This window comes from Coffea eugenioides, chromosome 11 (genome assembly GCF_003713205.1).
Source record: "Coffea eugenioides isolate CCC68of chromosome 11, Ceug_1.0, whole genome shotgun sequence".
NCBI lineage: Eukaryota > Viridiplantae > Streptophyta > Magnoliopsida > Gentianales > Rubiaceae > Coffea > Coffea eugenioides.
Genome location: NC_040045.1, coordinates 37,025,342 through 37,044,540, shown reverse-complemented (window position 1 = coordinate 37,044,540; position 19,199 = coordinate 37,025,342). Strand labels below are relative to the sequence as shown.

At 35.5% G+C, this 19,199-nt stretch overlaps 2 protein-coding genes across 2 annotated transcripts; both read right to left on the bottom strand.

Moving 5' to 3' along the window:
- Window positions 1-255: 255 nt before the first annotated feature.
- Window positions 256-908, bottom strand: LOC113751030 (probable serine/threonine-protein kinase At1g01540). Its single transcript, XM_027294872.1, has 2 exons — window positions 778-908; window positions 256-610 (listed from the first exon to the last, which is right to left on the bottom strand). The coding sequence occupies exons 1-2, from the start codon at window positions 878-880 to the stop codon at window positions 258-260; spliced, it is 456 nt and encodes a 151-aa protein (XP_027150673.1). The 5' UTR covers window positions 881-908; the 3' UTR covers window positions 256-257.
- Window positions 903-18,761, bottom strand: LOC113752473 (LRR receptor-like serine/threonine-protein kinase GSO2). Its single transcript, XM_027296584.1, has 5 exons — window positions 17,840-18,761; window positions 14,250-14,321; window positions 10,276-10,612; window positions 964-2,342; window positions 903-907 (listed from the first exon to the last, which is right to left on the bottom strand). The coding sequence occupies exons 1-5, from the start codon at window positions 18,759-18,761 to the stop codon at window positions 903-905; spliced, it is 2,715 nt and encodes a 904-aa protein (XP_027152385.1).
- Between the last annotated feature and the right edge of the window lie 438 nt (window positions 18,762-19,199).

Here is a 19,199-nt window from a genome sequence, read left to right as displayed (position 1 = left end):
CACGAACTTAAGGTCTCTATATTTGTAAACAAATTTATTGGCAATACAACATATCTCATTCCCGTCTTGAACTTTTAACATTTGGTGGGACACCAAGTCAAGACAAAGAGTTCCCACATATACATTTGCACTCCAAGGCTCTGCCATATATTCAGTAGAAAAACATGAGTACTACTTGAATGAATGGTAAGCTTTGGAATGAGATTTTGACATAATGCTAATGGATTATCTCATATATAATGGTTTTACCGTCTACTTCAAGGTGTGATATCTTTGATAAACTGAAGTTTGATCTTCTGCAATGCTCCTAGAGCTTCTTTCATGTTTATTCTCTCCTCAGAAGCATCTGTTGTACAACTTAAACCAAGTTGCAAGATAGATGATATGCATTCAATCTTCCTTTGTACCAATATATCTTCAGGATGACGCAAATTTGTGTCTATAACCTGAATCACAGAATCTGGTGAGCTTTCTTGTATCCAACGCCTGAGGTTTAATTCTTCTGTAAACATCTCATCCTTAGGCTTTCTTTTTGTAAATGTCTCCATCAATATAATCCCAAAGCTGTAAACATCACTACTTGTTGAAATCAATCCTTCCAGTCCATACTCTAGCATCAAAAAATTTGAAACTAGTTGTTAAAGTGAAGTACCAGTTCACCAATTTTACAATTTTTTTTCAAATTTTTCATATTTCACATACTGTACTAGTTGCTAAAAGTTGAAACATTAATTTGAATGACATAAAAAATTCGAAATTGTAATCAAGAAAAGTCACCTGGGGCAATATATCCAAATGTACCAAGAGTCTTTGTTTGTACCACAGATTCTTCATCTCCCAACAACTTTGCAATTCCAAAATCACAAACATGCCCAACCATGTCTTGATCCAGTAGAATATTGCTAGGCTTCAAATCACAGTGAACAATAGGAGTTGAATAACCATAATGGAGATAATCCAAACCACAAGCCACATCTATCATAACATCCAATCGTTGCTTGATGTTTAAGAAATGAGGGTTTGAATGAAGCCATTTCTCAAGGCATCCATTGGGCATATATTCAAGCACCAAAGCCTTAAAGTCAGGGCTAGAGCAAGCACTGATTACTTTAGTTAAATTTCGATGACGAAGGCAGCTTAAGACTTCACATTCTCTATCAAAGCTTTTAAATGCAGATTCTAGCTGCAAATCGAATACCTTTATGGCCCAAACCATCCCATTTTCACGAATTCCCTTGTAAACTGAACCAAAGCTCCCCGAACCAAGTAAGTTACTCTCGCTAAATCCATTTGTTATTTGTCTAAGTTGAAGGAAGGATGCCCTTTCAAATGTCGCCATGGGAAGCAAGTTCTGAGTTGGAGCTAGAGTTTTCTTTCTCAACTTTAACCGCATCAAAAAAATTGAAATCACCAAGGCTAATATGGCAGAACCTGATGCCAACAGAACAATCATGACTATCCTTTTTGTCCTTGATTCATGTTGAAATGTACTTGTACAAGTTTGGCGCCAAGGAGCGCCACACAATGCTTCATTTGAGAGAAAAGATAGGTTTGTGAAATTTGTGAATGGCCCTCCGTGAGGAATCGGTCCTCTCAATTTGTTGTAAGACACATTAAAGTATTGGAGATCTGATAGTACCTGTAATGAGTTGGGAATTTCACCTTCTAGATTGTTAAAAGATAGATCCAAATGCCGTAACTGCAACATATTCTTCATGGAATCTGGCATCAATCCTTGTAGTTTGTTATGTTCCAAGGAGAGTTCTTGCAAATCTTGTAGTCCTCCAATAGTGCTAGGTATCCCACCAAAGTATTGATTATTTGAAAGGTTCAAATAGACTAATGCCTTCAAGTTTCCAATTTCAGCAGGCAAAGAACCTGTCAAATAATTTCCTGACATGTCCAACTTCAAAATATCTCTAAGGCTCCAAAAGGTTGTTGGTATCACAGAACTTAAATTGTTAGACTTGAGATAAACATATCTGAGTGCTATAACATTTCCTAAACAAGAAGGCACCACACCAGAAAGCTTATTTTTTGCCAGATATAATCCTTCTAAGTTCAACAAAAAACAAAGCTCATTTGGAATAACTCCTTGTATCTGATTGTCAGTTAGATCCATCATCTGAAACTTCAACAACCATTTGATTGTAGTTGGAATTACTCCTATCAAACTATTGATGGCAAAGTCCAGCCCTATCAAGTTGCTCAAATTACCAATCGAACTTGGAATTTCACTTATGATGCCACAACTAGTGGCATAAATGGATTCGAGTGAGCTAGAAAGATTTCCAATAGATTTTGGGAGGAAGCCATTCAGAGGATTGTCATCTATCCACAACCTTCTTAAATGTTTGCAGTTTGATAGGGATATGATGAAGCTCAACTCTTTGGATAGCGAGTCCTCAGAAAAATTATTTTGCCATATAGCAAAGTGTTCCAGTGATAGGGTGTTAATTGTTAGCAATTTTATTGTTAATTTTCCTTTTTATCCTTGCCAAATATTGTTTTAATTATTAATATTTACTTATATTTGGTATTAGACCCAATGTCAGGGATTGAAGCAGAAAACTACAAAAAAGGAGGGACTTTTGGAGATAATTGAGACTTCAAATAAGCCACAGACTTGGCCCACATGGTGATATACGCGGACTGCATTTCTTCTGCTAATTGGGAGTGTCTTGAGTACTTAAGAGTCCTAAGAGCAATGAAAGACGAAAGAGAGGAGGAGACATCAAGAGGCCTTGCCTTTTGTACTTTGATTTGGAATCTGCGGCGGGGACCACGGAAAAGCATTAGTCATTGGACTTTGGAAGGAAAGAAACGTAGGAAGCTTTGAGAGTTATTTTGTTCCTTATTTGTGGGGACCACTGGATAGATAGCTGGGGTCATCTTCCTTTTGGCTATAAAAAGACAATTGTAAGAAAGGCTACAGAGACAGTTTTTAGCATAGTTTTAGTTTTCTTTTCTTAGCTCTTTGGCATGGTTGTTCTCCATTAATGGAGGACTAACCTCTTAATTCTAGTCAAGGGGACAACTGAAGACTTGGTTCAACAATTACTGTGAGATCTAATTTATTTTAATTGCTTCCTTAATTTATTGGTATTTATATGTTTCCTGCTTTTAATTGCTATAGCTCGTATGAGTGATTGAATAGATGCGCAATATTTAATTATTCATATAGGTTATTTTTGCTAAATAGGGGTAATTGAATCCGTAATTGTTCGTTATCTCTACCTCAGTAGCAACTGGCGTAATTGGGTTTATGTCAGGGGAGCATATGATCTAATTTAAACAAACCCTCGTAGCGTGTTTGTTGGTTAGGATTGGGCCTTTCTAATTATTAATGCAATTTAGAAATTAAATCCTACGGTCGTACCTAGGGTTATTTTTGGGTTAGAGAAATAGCTAACGGTCGTACCTTAGCTATCGAGAAATTAAGGAAGGGTTGGTTGTTTATCGCGTGCATGACAACTATAACTAATCTATTGCTAAATGTTGAAATTATTTCTGCATCAATGATCAGTGCATGAACCATTTCTGATGTGTACTCTTGGCTAGAGTTTCCCCAATCATTTCTTTTAATTAATTATTTTCTGCAGCTAATTTATTTAGTTAGCATTTAATCCAAAACCCCCCATACTTTGGATTCTAGAAGAAACAAATTATCCCCAGTCCCTGTGGATTCGACCCTACTCACCGCTATATACAAAATCTGTATTTTTCTCGAGTAGGTATTTATTATTGTACAGGTTCGGCACCTGTCAATTTTTGGCGCCGTTGCCGGGGACTGGTGTCAGATTAATTTGTTTCTTTTTTAGTTCATCTTGTTTTTATTTTTATTTTTATTTTTATTTATTTTTATATAGTTTATGGCTTCTAACACTCCGTATTTTGGTGATATAATGAATTTTGTTTCCGGGGAAGGCGATGAGACTAGTTTCTTTTCTAAGTTTGCATATTCAGAGGCACTAAACTCTATTAGAGAAAGAATGGCTGCTGCAACCTGTAAAATTTGTTATGCCAGGGATCATTCAACCGGTATGTGCCCCGAATATCAAGATAATCTGAGTGTCCCCCTCAATAATTATGGAGATTTTTCACCCTGGTCTCAAACGTGGTATAACCCTAATCCAAACGGGTATGATCAAGAATGGTGGGATAACTCCGATTATAATTATACAACGGGACCAATGAATTTTCAGCAGTATGAGTCTCAAGAATCGTCATCTATGTCAGGTATGTCTCTTGAAGAAATAGTTGAATCAATAGCTATTAATACATATCAATTCCAACAGGAGACACAAAGGAGAAATGAGATGATGAAGGAGGCAATGAGTAATCTGGAAGATCAAATGTGTCTATTGACATCCAGAATAAATCGATTGGCTTCTCAATTTGAAGAATTGCCCTCGAAAATCATTGTTGATTTTGAAGAAAATGAGAGTGCAATTTGCCTGACTAGTGATGAGGAGCTGCAAGATTTTCAAGAAGAGAGATGTACAGATGCAGTTGAAAAAGAAGCCGAAAAGGAAGAAATGGAACCCCAACCGCAACCCATTCTAATGAATGAATCCAGTGAACAATCTCCAAATGCGGTGACATCTTCTCCACTCCTTAATCAATATTTTCCTGACTCCTATTCTTCAATTCCTGTTACTGAAATTGATTTTATTATATCAGAAAATTTGAAATTTCATGACAGGAATAAGTTAAGAGTGGTAATGGAAAAATATCTTGAACCGTTGAATGCTCTTGATGGAGGAGTGGATGGAGAATTGCGATCAATGCTTGATTATATGGAGCCATTAACTGATCCATGGAAGACCGTAGCTCGTGTGTTCAAAAATTACTCCATCTATGAGGGTTACCAGGATCACATTGAAGATGAAGCATTGAAGCGAGCCACAAGATTTTATCCTCCATGAGCAAAACATGATAATGTCTAGCCAAAGACATTAAAGAAAGGCACTTTTTGGGAGGCAACCCAATTGTTAATTTTATTGTTTTAGTGCTTAATTATTTAATTATGTCGTTTCTCACGTGGGTACTAGTCACTCTTGATATTTTCTAAATCTGATCAGGATAGGTAATCTTGGCGTGCCCACGCGAGGAGGGCACGCGTTAAAGTGCGTAAGGTAACTCTCGAAGTCAGTGGATGCTCTTTAATCTTGGCGTGCCCACGCCATGTTTGACGACCCAAAAACAAAGGAAATAATTTTTCACTTTCAAAAAATAAATTTTTTTTTATTTCTCTTTCTTTAAATAAAAGTAATTTCCTTCTTCATTTTCAGTTTTGGTATTCAAAAATCGAATTTTCCAATCTCAATTCAATTTTAAAAAAAAAAATCCCAAAAAAAAAAAAAAAAAAATTTCTTTTTTTTTTTCTTCTTCTTTCTTTCTTTTCTTTTTCTTTCTTCTTCTTCCTTCTTTCCTCTTTGTGTCTGCCGCAGCAACTCACCTCACTCACGCTCCTACCACCATAGCTCCTCCATCCGCCGCCGCCAAATCCTTTTTCCTCTTCTTCCTTTGCCTTCCTGTCGTCGCCGCGCACCGTCCGCCACTGCCAGGCGATCCCGCAGCAGCACCAGAAGCGGCGGCCCACCAGCTGAACCAGGCGCGCAGTTATCCACCAGCGCGCGCCGCCCTCTCCTCCACGGCGTGCGCCAGCAGCGCGCAAGAAATCCTAGGCGCGATCCATCCGCGCGCCTCGCCTGCAGCCCAGAGCCAGCCGCAGCAGCCGCTTGTTCGACAGCGCCGCCACTGCTAGCCGCACGCCACCACTGATCCCAGCTTGCGCGCGCAAACAGCGCACCATCCTCCTAGCGCGACCTGTGCAGACCACCAGCCCTTCAGTCCACCTCCCCCACGAGCCGACGCCCGCTGCTGACCAGTCCACACCGCCATCACCTCCGCCAGCGGTCAACTTCACCAACAACCAGACCAGCTCGCGTAACTCCACCTCGCGGCCGCCGTCAGCTCTTCCCTCTCTCTCTCTACCTCGAGGTCCACCACCAGCTCGCGCCACTCTACCCCAACCTCTTCACTGTTGCTGCTCCGCTACTCGAGCCATTCCCACCTGTCCAAATTGACAGGTGGAGGTATTGTATTTTCCTCTTCGATTAGTGTTTTCCTGGTTCATCAATTGCTAGATTTTGCACATTTTTCGGGGGTTTTGTGATGGCTGAAACCAGGAAGTAATTTGGGAATTTTCTGGGGTTAATTTTGGGTACAATTGAGTCAAACTGCTGCGAAATTTGGGGGTACTTTGGGGATGAGTTGACCATTGCTTCTGGCTTTAATTTTCGCTCATTTTTGGTAATGTTTGGGTGTTCGAATCTATTTTGTTCACTGGATTGGTTATTCGCTTTAATTTCTCCCTATGCACTCACCAGTGGTACTGGTGATGGTAGTTGTTTAACATCTGATAATCATGTGTTCTGGATTGCCTAATTAAGCGAGTTGAGCCTATTGGGCGTTTTTGGTTGAGTCGTTCCAGTCCACCCTGTGTTTGAGTTTCTTGATAGCTAATAGCAGAGGTGATTTAGGCATATTCTAGGGGTGCTTTTTGGATAGATTTGGGTCTAATTGCTACCATATGTGGGGATATTTTCTGATATTTGTTGAATTGTTGGCCGTCTGACCTTCCCTGTGTGTATACCGGTGGTACTGGTTGGAGTGTTTTGTTTACATTCATTGATTTTATGTGGTCGCCTGTCTGATTGCGAGCTAATAACCTTGTACTTCTGTTATTGTTCGCATTTTGACCTGTGGTTGCTGAAATTGCCAATTTCTGGGGTCATTTGCTACCTTTCACAGGTTGGATTCCTTGTTGGATCCAAGAGAGTGATAATTTGGGCATTTTCTAGGGTCAATTTTGAGACAAAATTACGTTTATTTGCTGTTTCGTTAGGGGATATTTTCTGGCATTGATTACATTATTAAGTTGGCCATTTGCTTTAGTTTTTCCCTGTGACTCACCAGTGGTACTGGTTGAGATATTTGGCCTATCGTTGTGGCTCCTAATTGAAGATTCTTGCTTATTTTAAAGTTTAAGTTCCTGTGATTGGGTTGCTGCCGTTGAATTTAATTCTTCCCTGTCTGTGCACCAGTGGTACTGGTTGCAGTGTTGCTTTCCATTCTTAATCCTCTGTGCTGGACTGCCTATTCGATTCTTGAGTTTTGGTGCCTGAACTGTCTCTCGATTCTTACCATTAGTTGCTGGAATTGCTGGTTTCTTGGCCAAATTGCTAATTTTCAGCGTTTGACTTGGGTATTTGACTGTCCAACTGGTGACATTTGTTGCGTTTCACTCGTTTCAATCAATTGAATTCATTGCTCTGTTGGTATCCCTGTTGGTATCACTTGAGTTCTATTTTGCTAGTTTCTGTCTTGCGTCCTTTGAAGTGCCTTTGGTTGGGTATTTTCTGCGTTTGTTTGTTGAATTGGAGGGCTACTGTGCCACGTCCTTTGCTTATTGCTGTTGGTGGCGTCTAATTGACTTGCTGGGAGTATTTTACCTATTGATTTCAATTGCTAAATCTTTAGAACATTTGTTGCGATTTTGGGTAGAATTGGGTTCATTTGTTGAGATTTGTTGATTTATTTATACTCTATTACCGCTTCTAGTCTGTTTGATCGCCATATTCGTTGGAATTGACTGCGTTCAAGCACATTGTTGGACGTCCTCGGCCATTGATTGAAACTGCTGCATTGTCTAGAAATTTGCTGGTTTGAAGTTCTCTGTTGCACTCTAGTTCGCCTGGATCAAGACGCACGTCGGAGCTCTCCTTCCCTCTACAATCTTTCACTGCCGCGCACTACCGTAGCACCATTTTCACTCCACCGTTCCCACCTATTCCATAGCCGCCCGAGACCTTCCACCACGTATTCAGGGAAGTGTAGTTGTCCTATTCGCTTTCTTTACTTTATGATCTCCATTGAGGACAATGTCGGATTTAGGTGTGGGGGGGAGAGCTGTGGTACAGCTGGTATTTCTGGTGTTCAGCTTTTAGTTTTTTTCTTTTCCTTTATTTTCGTTGTTATTTGTTCTATTTTTCGTTTATTTCCTTTTCTTTCTTCCTAGTGGTCAATTTTTTATTTGAATACCAAGTTTGATGTTGGATTGTTGTCTCTAATTCTGCTATTGCTAAGTGTTATTAATAAAAAGGTATCAAGTTGATGTGGTTGAGTTCAGGAATATCTCTTTGGTGAATATCAATAATTGCTTAACTTTTTCTATTTTTGGTTAACTTTTCTAAGCATGGGGAATGATTGTTGGCATTTTTCATGTGAATAGGTCCAATTATTAATTTTAGTTCTCCATATTTGGAAATTTGAGGTTAGCTGCTGTTATTTTTGTGTTATTTTAGTTATTGTGCTACATGGTTGTAAATAAGAGTTGACTGTACTCCGCTAGTAGTTACTACTGAGTAACCGGGGATTTTCACCTAAAGTGTTGATTTTCGCGTCAAAAGGTAGTAGTTGCTATGAGTGCGTGGTCCCGTAGCAATTAGAGTTGAGTAACCGGGCTCCTCCATCCGTCAAATGTTGGAGTTCGCGTCAAAAGGCTCTAAGGGCTATAGACTAAGTCTTTTGTTACTCAAAAAAAAAAAATGAAAAAAATGAAAAAAAATAAAGATTGTATTAGTATGTGAATAAGTCAGCTTGCCGGTTTGTGATCTTAATGTCGAGATTTTGGTTAATAGTTGGACCATTTGCTGATAAATGTGAGCAACCATTCCTTTTTCTTAGATTAGTTTGCTTTAAATTGGAGGAGTTGGTGGTTGAGAAGCTAACCGGAGTGGTTTTTCTTGGATCTTAACTGTGATGCTTGATATATATTTTTCTGGGTATCTTGGCAATATGATAGTTAGAGCAATAGCCATTGTCAAATTTTGGTGTTCAATTGCTGTTCTTATGCTTGAGGGCAAGCATGATTTAGGTGTGGGGGGAATTGATAGGGTGTTAATTGTTAGCAATTTTATTGTTAATTTTCCTTTTTATCCTTGCCAAATATTGTTTTAATTATTAATATTTACTTATATTTGGTATTAGACCCAATGTCAGGGATTGAAGCAGAAAACTACAAAAAAGGAGGGACTTTTGGAGATAATTGAGACTTCAAATAAGCCACAGACTTGGCCCACATGGTGATATACGCGGACTGCATTTCTTCTGCTAATTGGGAGTGTCTTGAGTACTTAAGAGTCCTAAGAGCAATGAAAGACGAAAGAGAGGAGGAGACATCAAGAGGCCTTGCCTTTTGTACTTTGATTTGGAATCTGCGGCGGGGACCACGGAAAAGCATTAGTCATTGGACTTTGGAAGGAAAGAAACGTAGGAAGCTTTGAGAGTTATTTTGTTCCTTATTTGTGGGGACCACTGGATAGATAGCTGGGGTCATCTTCCTTTTGGCTATAAAAAGACAATTGTAAGAAAGGCTACAGAGACAGTTTTTAGCATAGTTTTAGTTTTCTTTTCTTAGCTCTTTGGCATGGTTGTTCTCCATTAATGGAGGACTAACCTCTTAATTCTAGTCAAGGGGACAACTGAAGACTTGGTTCAACAATTACTGTGAGATCTAATTTATTTTAATTGCTTCCTTAATTTATTGGTATTTATATGTTTCCTGCTTTTGATTGCTATAGCTCGTATGAGTGATTGAATAGATGCGCAATATTTAATTATTCATATAGGTTATTTTTGCTAAATAGGGGTAATTGAATCCGTAATTGTTCGTTATCTCTACCTCAGTAGCAACTGGCGTAATTGGGTTTATGTCAGGGGAGCATATGATCTAATTTAAACAAACCCTCGTAGCGTGTTTGTTGGTTAGGATTGGGCCTTTCTAATTATTAATGCAATTTAGAAATTAAATCCTACGGTCGTACCTAGGGTTATTTTTGGGTTAGAGAAATAGCTAACGGTCGTACCTTAGCTATCGAGAAATTAAGGAAGGCTTGGTTGTTTATCGCGTGCATGACAACTATAACTAATCTATTGCTAAATGTTGGAATTATTTCTGCATCAATGATCAGTGCATGAACCATTTCTGATGTGTACTCTTGGCTAGAGTTTCCCCAATCATTTCTTTTAATTAATTATTTTCTGCAGCTAATTTATTTAGTTAGCATTTAATCCAAAACCCCCCATACTTTGGATTCTAGAAGAAACAAATTATCCCCAGTCCCTGTGGATTCGACCCTACTCACCGCTATATACAAAATCTGTATTTTTCTCAAGTAGGTATTTATTATTGTACAGGTTCGGCACCTGTCATCCAGTAATCTCAAGTTTCCAAGATAATAAGGAATTGCACCAGTAAAATGGTTCATAGCAAGGTCTAGCATTCTGAGCCTAGAAGCATTTGAGATGGATGTTAGTACAGTTCCAGTAAATTCATTTCCCCAAAGGTAGAGTTCCTCAAGATTGGGTAAGAAAACACCTATAGTTGATGGAAGCTCGCCTGATAAATCATTCTGCGCGAGAGAAATAATTCGTACAGTTGAACTATTGAAAAGTTTCAGCGGGATGGGACCTCTCAACCTATTCAACTCCAAGTTTAGCAGTTCCAACTTGCTAAGATTACCAATCTCTTCAGGTATTATACCTGACAAATCAAATTGGTGAGAAAAAAATGTGAAGATTGTTTGTTGTCCTACTTTTAGTATATACAACGAGGAGTCATATTTTTGTATTTACACCTATTAAAAAAATATTCTTAACTGTATCACTATATAGTCTAATCAATACGAATATTTGATTTCAATCATGTATACATTAGTACAAATACCATTAGCACTACTAGTGATAAATGGCACACTCAATTTATGTGCAATTTAAAAAAATCGCTTTTTATATGGAAGAAATTGGTATAAAACTTTAATAAATGAAAAAACTTTGATCTTTTAAAAGCTTTTTTAATATTATTATAATGTTTGTGGTTGGTAATGGGTGAAAGTTAGTTGTGGAATTGGTTGATGATAAGTGTATATTTTGAGTGATTTAAGTGTGTTTTATTATCTATTTTTGGTATGTTTTATTCACTTTTATAGCTAATTAATTAAGTTCCTAGTGAAGATATGCATTTTATGGTTAAAGTATAAAAATTGCATTTCTATGTATTAAAATGGTGAAAATTTCATGTTTTTGTAGGTTTAATGATTCAATCATTAAATGGAGTAAGTTGCCAAGATAATTGGATGATTTTTAATGATTTGAAGTGGTTTTAAAGATAATATAAAGTGCAAGCGATGAAATGCAATTAAGTATAAAAAGGAAAAATTTCCAGCTTTGACACCTATTGATATTTTAGCTATATCTTGAGTTACAAGTATCGGATTGAGGTGATTCTTATGCCATTTTGAAGCTAACACATAGTTCTGCATTTCTTATGCAGACATCAAAATCTAGTTCATGAGTTTCATTCTCAAAATGTTGAAATACAGTCAGTCATTTCTATTGTCAAAAGTTAAAATAGAGTTTTGACCATTTGAGGGTATTTTGGTCATTTCTCAATTTACAGAGCTCCAAATTGGATGATTCTAGAGGCATTGGAAAGCTGACTCAAATGAATAAACTTTCATGTTTTGTATAAGAGTTAGTTCAGCCTCCATCATCAAGAAAATATCAGTGGAAGTTGGAATAAAAATAGAGCAAAGATGAAGATTGACCAGAAATGAACAAACTTGCAAAAAAGGCAAAACGTGGGGTCGCGTTTTTAAGGTCACGTATTATTCAATTGCGGCTGCAACTTACTCTGCAACTTGTGCTCTATTTGCACAAGCTTTTTGACCAACTTTTTTGCAACAAATCTGGTTGGAAATGATCAAGCAAGCATAGAATCTTGTAGAAGCAACTTTTGGAGATTTCAAGAGCTAACTTTGCTAACTAGAAACAACTCATTTGTGGCTTGAATTTCTCTATAAATAGAGGCCTTGGAGAACATTTTGATAACTTTGGAAAGCTAAATATACTACAAAAAATATAGTTTTCACTAGTTTTTCTTAATTCATTAGTTTAGATAGGTTAATATAGTTTTATTCTATCTTGTATCATGCTAAGCAAGGATGATGATTGAGGTTTGAAGATGGCGAAAATGTTGCTCACATATGGCAAGAGTTTCATCTCTTCAACTCTTTAACTTTTGTATTTGAATCTTATGCTTAGTCATAATACAAGTATGGTATTTACTTTCCATATGTTTGGTTAAAGTTTATGCCTAGAGTTATGGATGGCTTTCTATATCTTGTTAGTGATATTTATTTGGTTATTTGATGATATTTTTTTCAGCAAGTTATTTATCACTTTTGTTTTATCTAATCATAATTAACCGGCGGTTAATTGTGATAATCTTAAGGTGTTAAATTTGCAATGAGAATTAGGATTTGACACTAATTCAAGGGAGTGATAAACTTAGGGAATTCACTCACGGAAGAAGAGGAGCACTTATGTGGCTCTAGTGATTTAATTTACTGTAATTTTATAGAAAAAATGAACTTGTAGTTAAGTTCATAACCACAAGAGTAAGTATGATTTAGTTACAAGTATAGTTGATTTACTACGAAAGTAGGTTTTACATACATTAGGAAATTATGTCATAACTAATTAAGATAATAGTATTCAATTAACTGGTAGTTTCATTTACAAGAGTAGTGAGGAATTTCATACCTCTAGAAGTTTTTTATTGTTATTTGTATTGTTTTTACTCATGTTTATAGTGTAGATTTACTTTCTTGCACTTATGATAATCTAAATAATAAAGGAGTTCGAAAAACATCGATAATTGACATTCTTCCTTGTGGGTTTGACCCTTAATACCCTATACTCAATTTCGATCTGTATACTTGCAGAAAATCGCGTGTGGGATTTTTAGAAATTTATAAATGTAAAATTTGATTGTAAATGAATTAATTATTATATGTATACCTTGCGCTCGTCAGTTGACAATACATAAGCAACAGGTTAATCAGATGATAAAAGTATAATTAAGTGATTATGATGATAATGCTGAAAATTAGAAGTGACACATGTGGTCCAATTAAATTTCACCTATATGCGCTCTGGTTATTATGTCATCAATTCATTCGCATTAATTTGGTCTAATACCATTACAAATGCATTTTTAAAAATTTCTTTAAGTTATACCCGCAAATATAATAAACAATCAAGCAACAACGTATCATTGCTCCTACAAATATTCCATCTCAACTAATTAATTAACCATACGTTTACTCCTTTACAATTATTAATTTAATAATTGATAATCATTTCTCCTATGATTGGTTTAATTAATTTGCGATCATTTTCCTTCAACCCATGATTGGTTTAATTGCCCTTGTCAACCGCTTCAACCACTAACAAGTTGCTTTTGTAACTCCCCCGAATCTATCCATCATAACAAAAGCTCCGCACTTTTAATTCTCTCAATCATCTTTATGTCCACTCAATCTCGGCCCCACAACCCAGTCACAACCACACCTCGTTACTCTCAACCCGTACTAAGCCTCATGTCTCCCGGTAAAATTTACAGCTCATGTGCCTGATTGAAGCCACTTTGACGCCAACAATTGTATTTGTGTCTTCTATGTACTATTTTGTCGTAACCATGTACTCCCATGGTTCCATTGGTTAGGCTCCTCTAAATTAGGGTAAAATAAATTATATAAATATTATTATTGTAATAAAAAAATATATGCATTAGTACGAACAGCTATACAATTTTGTAGAATTTTTGCCTAGGTGAGCAGCAACCAAAGCATGACAATGGCAAAATTTTTGTGTCCCACATATCTGAAGTCAAGTGCCTAAATTTAACGAAAGAGGACGCATCTCAACAAATTCAAGGGTATAATTCATTGACAACTTTGGAAATGGCAAAACATTTTGAGACAATGTTTCATTCACTCTTTTTATCTCTTTGTACCCTCTCTCTAAGTGCTTCCTCATCTTCCTATTTCCCCATTGTATCATCTGTTAGCCCCCTATCAGTATCTCTATTTTTGAAGTACAATCAATTGGAATTTGAAGTTGAGTTATAGATGTAGGCTGTAGCATATTGAGATCAAGCTGATCAAAATCCTTTTAGCTTATGCAGTGCGATAGTATGACTGACCAATTGAGGTATGAGAAGGAGTCCAATTTGATTTGTATTTGAACTCGCTTAACTTCAAGCTCAAATTTAAGTTTGAGAAAAGTTTTTTCATGATGTGATAATGAAATAGATATCACGTCAAAAAGTTTTTTACCTGTCACATTAGCACTCTCCATGCCTAGTATCTCCAAATTATAGAGATTGTCAATGGCTTTTGGAATTTCACCTGCTCAGAAATCACGACATGATGATAAATATAATTAACAGCATGGCATAATTATATGTATATAATATATATACATTTCAGAATTCTAAGGGGCTTCAGTCAAGTTTCAAATAGTATCATGTAAATCTCTCGTAAATATTGGCAAAATGACGATTGTATGCACTCCCAAAAATTGGAGGTCATTTTGGTGGCAATCTCTATGCATATGTCAATTGATTTTTAAATGTACACATAAATTAGAAATAAAATTGATATAAAATCTAAATATGCATATCAAAATTAATAGTTTTTACATTTTCTTTCATAGACGGTAAAGCCATGAAGTTTCAAACGTCCAAAAATTTTAAGGGAAAATAACTCAAAACCCCCATGTGGCTTGCAAATATACTTTAAACATCCTTATGCTTTGGATTCAAAGGCAAGACAGATGTAATCCATCAAAACCAATGGTTTTGTACAAAAAGACAACTTCACCTCATTAGTATACATAGTGTCAATTCATCCTTCTTTCACAATTTTATTTCTTACATCAAACAAAAATGTGTGTTTGGCATAGTCATTAATCCCGGCCTAGACATCAACCCGGCAAGGCCATTGGTATAACAGGTTAGCGTCTTAACCATAAATTTATCGATCTAGCCGGTGTTTCTAAAATATTGTACAATATAATATTTTAAATACTAAAAATATTATAATTATTAAATTTCTGGTTGAACAGGTCAGTATTTTAGATTTTACGGATTGAATTGACGAATTATTGACTAGTTAATGATTTCCTTCATCATTCAGTCCAACCAGTAATCCAAGATCACTAAGTTGACCAATTGAATCATCCGGTTAGGTGAGGTTAGGTTTAGTAAATCTGTGTTCGCCATGCTTTGAGTTTTTTATTTCCTAACTTTTATCTTTATTTTGTTGAAAACAGAAACTTCTTTATTCACACAAAGTTTGCACCAATACTTAAGTAGTTAGCGATTATCAGCAATCGTGTATGTGATGTAAATTTTGCATGCACTTCTGAATTTCGTCTCAAAATCCTTTAAAACCCAATGAAAATTTCTCATTGGGTTATGAGGGATTTTAAACAATTTTCAATGGGTTACGATGGATTTTCAGTCTTAATTTGTACTCTACACAGTAAACTTACATCAATTAGTCGTGGATGACAATTGCCGGCTATAACTACTTACTTTATAATGTTGTTGCAAATTTTGATTGATTAAGGAAGAATATTTTAAAGGGTTATTATCACTTTACCTCTTTAACGTTTAATGTCACTATCAATTTTCTCCTTAACGTTATTTTTTAGTCATTTTATCCCTAAGACTAACGGTCATACTTAATGGAATTTATTAATCCAAGTGATAAGGCATGTTTAATGTTTAAAATTATTATCACTTTGTCCCCATGAACTGTAAACTTATTATCAGTTTACCCCCTACAGACTAGAGTTATTTTTTAGACAATTTATCCAACCATTAAATCAACTTAGCAAGTTAAAAAATAATAGAAAATAGTACCCTCTTTTTTGTATAATAAAAACAAGGATTATTATCACTTTACCCCATTAAACTATATCACTACTATCAATTTATCCCATAATATTATCTTTTAGTCACGTCACCCTATAGGTAATTTAACTCATCATATTAATAAAATTTTAACAAAAATACCCTTTTATTTTATAGCACTGCTACATTATTATTATCACTTTATCTCTTTAAATTATGGTGATATAATTGTTTTACTCTCTAACATTATTTTCTAGATATTTTATCCTATCATTAATCTAAAAAGTATGTTAAAAAATGTTTAAATATATTTACCTTTTATATATATAATTAAAATAAAAAAAATTGGAATGGTTATTCTTCCTTTTTTTCACTTTAAGAGATTCAAAAACATAAAAATAAAAGGATTTTCTCATATTTATTTTTTCACACTTATTAATACTAGTTAAAGAAAAGGAGATAAGACAGAAGGAGACAAAAAAATTAGATTTTGCCAAAAAAGAAAATAAGGAAGAATCTAATATTATCGTATTACTTTAATATTCTCAGGATTAGAATTGGAATTGGGTAGAAAATAGAAAAATAAAAGTAATTTTAAAATAATAAAAATATTGAATTCTTTCTTGTTTGTATTAAAAAAAAAGAATTGAGCTCTCTTTCTCTCCCTCCCTCCCTCCCCTATTTTTCTATTGTTTTCAATATTAATAAGATTGCCAAGAAAAAAGAGATTAATGTTTTGACTTTTTTTTTGTTGATACTAAAAATGAGAAGAGCCACTCTAAATTTTTTATTGCTTTTATTATACAAAAAAGAGAGTACTATCTTCTAAGTTTTTTAACTTGTTAAGTTGCTTTAATTGTGGGATAAATTGCATAAAAAATAACTCTATGAGATAAATTGATAATAAGCTTATAGTTTATGGGGGTAAAATGATAATAATTTTAAAGACTAAACATGTCTTATCACTTAGATTAATAAACTCCGTTAAGTTTGACCGTTAGTTTTGGGAGTAAAATACTCCCTCCATCCCACTTTGATAGTTCTAGTTTTTTTTTCACACAGTTTAAAAAAATAGTTAACTTTGTTGAAACAATCAATTTATAAGGTAACTATTTTCCTAAAATACCCTCACATTAATTAGAGTACAACTTTATGGGAACTTGAATTGATAGTAAAAAAAGAACCAACTCTCATTAAATGAGGTAGGTTTATAATAACAACAACTTACATTGAATAAGGGTATTTTAGAAAAATTAAAATACAACTACATTCTTCAATTGGCAAGTGGACTACAATTTGGGACAGACAAAAAAGGAAAACAGGACTATCAAAATGGGATGGAGGAAGTAACTAAAAAATAACGTTAAGGGGAAACTTGATAGTAATACCAAACGTTGAGGGAATAAAGTGATGATAAGCCTAATTTTTATTTTATTTTTTTGACAAAATAAAGATGAAAAGTTGACAAATAAAAACATCAAAACATTGCAAACTAACAATTCAGTTTGAAATAAATAAAGATAACGTACAGCATGGGGCCAAAACTAGAAATACTTTCAAGTAAGAAACAAAATTAAGAAAAAAGGATGAATTTAAGTTATGTATGTTAATAGTGTTGTCTTTTTGCACAGAACTGTTAGTTTGTATGCATTTCATCATCTTAGCTTTCAATCTGAAGTACAAAGGGGTTAGCTGCGTATTTCTAAACCGCATGGCAGTTAGAGGTTAGAGTACCACACCCCATGGGGTTCTTGGCTAATGTCTCCAATTTTTAACTATTATTACCTATGTGAAAGTATTTCAAACATCCTCATATAATCATTGATGAACAAAGAATGCAAAAAGAAGGAATCATCGCTTATATCCAGTCTACTTAAACATTAAGTTTAAGTGTTTCTCCACACATATGCATCTAAACTCACAACCCTACAAGCATTTAAAGCAATGATCTATTGGTGCTCGAAATATACAAGAATTTTTCAAAACAAAGTGAAGTTGGTAGCTTACCTGTCAGGCCGTTCCCACCCAAAGCTATTTGTGTAAGCGTGGTTAGATTCCAAACTCCTTTTGGTATATACCCTCTGAATTTGTTAGAAGACAAGGATAAAACTTGGAGTCTTGAGCATTCTCCGATGCCTGATGGAATTTCACCTTCAAAGTTATTAAGTGATAAGTGAAGCCCTTGAAGTTGTGGGAGATAATTGCAGATGTGTGCTGGAAGGTAACCCGATAAGCTATTACTCGTAAAACCAATAACTTGCAATGAGGAGAGGTTAAACAGAGCCAGTGGCAGAGGGCCTGCAAGTTGGTTATATTGAATTTCCAAAAGTTTCAATTTCGGTAGAGCGCTGAATTCTTCAGAAAGATTTCCGGTAAAAAAGTTGTAACCCAACCTGATGGTCTCTAACTTTGTGAAATTAGAGAGCCTGCCTGTTAATGAACCTGAAAATCCATTATCTCGGAAGGATAAGTATCGGAGTGCAGTTAAACCTCCCAACCATGACGGAAGTTCTCCCTCAAAAGCATTACCGTCCAAGCTGATGTACTTCAATCGGCGCAGACGAGAGAGCTCGGTTGGAAGATGTCCATGAAAGCTGTTATTCATGACATTCAACCTGACAAGAAAAGAAAGATTTCCCAATTGTGGAGGCATCGTTCCCGCAATTCCCATGTAAGAAAGGTCAATGGCTGCGACTCTATGATGACGAGCATTACAAGTGATACCAATCCAGTTGCAAACAGAGGTAGAAGTGGACCAGTTGGTTGGGATGATCCTTTGGGGATCGAAAATGGCTGCTTTGAAGACAAGAAGAGCATTCAGATCACTAGCACTGTTGTTATGGTTATTGGCAATACTTAAGCTAGCTGAGCTAGTTGTGACAAAATGCAACACTATGGCTCCGAGGACAAGAAAATAAGTTCTCTGCATTGCTTATTGAGGTAAATAAACTTGACGAATGCCAAATAAATATAGAACATGAGCATACATTGTGACTTTGGGCAGGACTTATATAGGCATAATTTCCACAACGTATTGTCGTTGTATTTCTTTTGTAAAACTGGATTATCAAGTGAAGATTTTTAGGTAAAAATGTTGAAAATTGGAGTTTTTGAATTGGTAAAGTCTTACACGTGTGAATTGGTAAATTGCTGTTATCATCGTCTATGACGAAGTGATGAGACTTCGTCAAATTGAAGTTCCTCATCTGTTCACCAAGTTTCCATTTTTATATGTTCCCTACTTTATTGTTTTCTTCTTTCAGATTGCTACATATTACCCTGGCAAAACAGACACTAACTGATAGGAGATCTATTACTCAATTTGGTGAATTAATGGCAAAACAGAAACTAACTGCATATTATCGCC

Coding starts and splice junctions, on each gene's coding strand:
- LOC113751030 (XM_027294872.1), bottom strand. CDS start 880: ATGGTTGGGCATGTTTGTGATTTTGGAATTGCAAAGTTGTTGGGAGAT. Junction 611..777: donor ATTTGGATATATTGCCCCAG/GTGACTTTTCTT, acceptor TTTTGATGCTAG/AGTATGGACTGGAAGGATTG.
- LOC113752473 (XM_027296584.1), bottom strand. CDS start 18,761: ATGCAGAGAACTTATTTTCTTGTCCTCGGAGCCATAGTGTTGCATTTT. Junction 14,322..17,839: donor GGGTGGGAACGGCCTGACAG/GTAAGCTACCAA, acceptor ATTTCTGAGCAG/GTGAAATTCCAAAAGCCATT. Junction 2,343..10,275: donor TTGAGATTACTGGATGACAG/GTGCCGAACCTG, acceptor ACATTTAAGAAG/GTTGTGGATAGATGACAATC.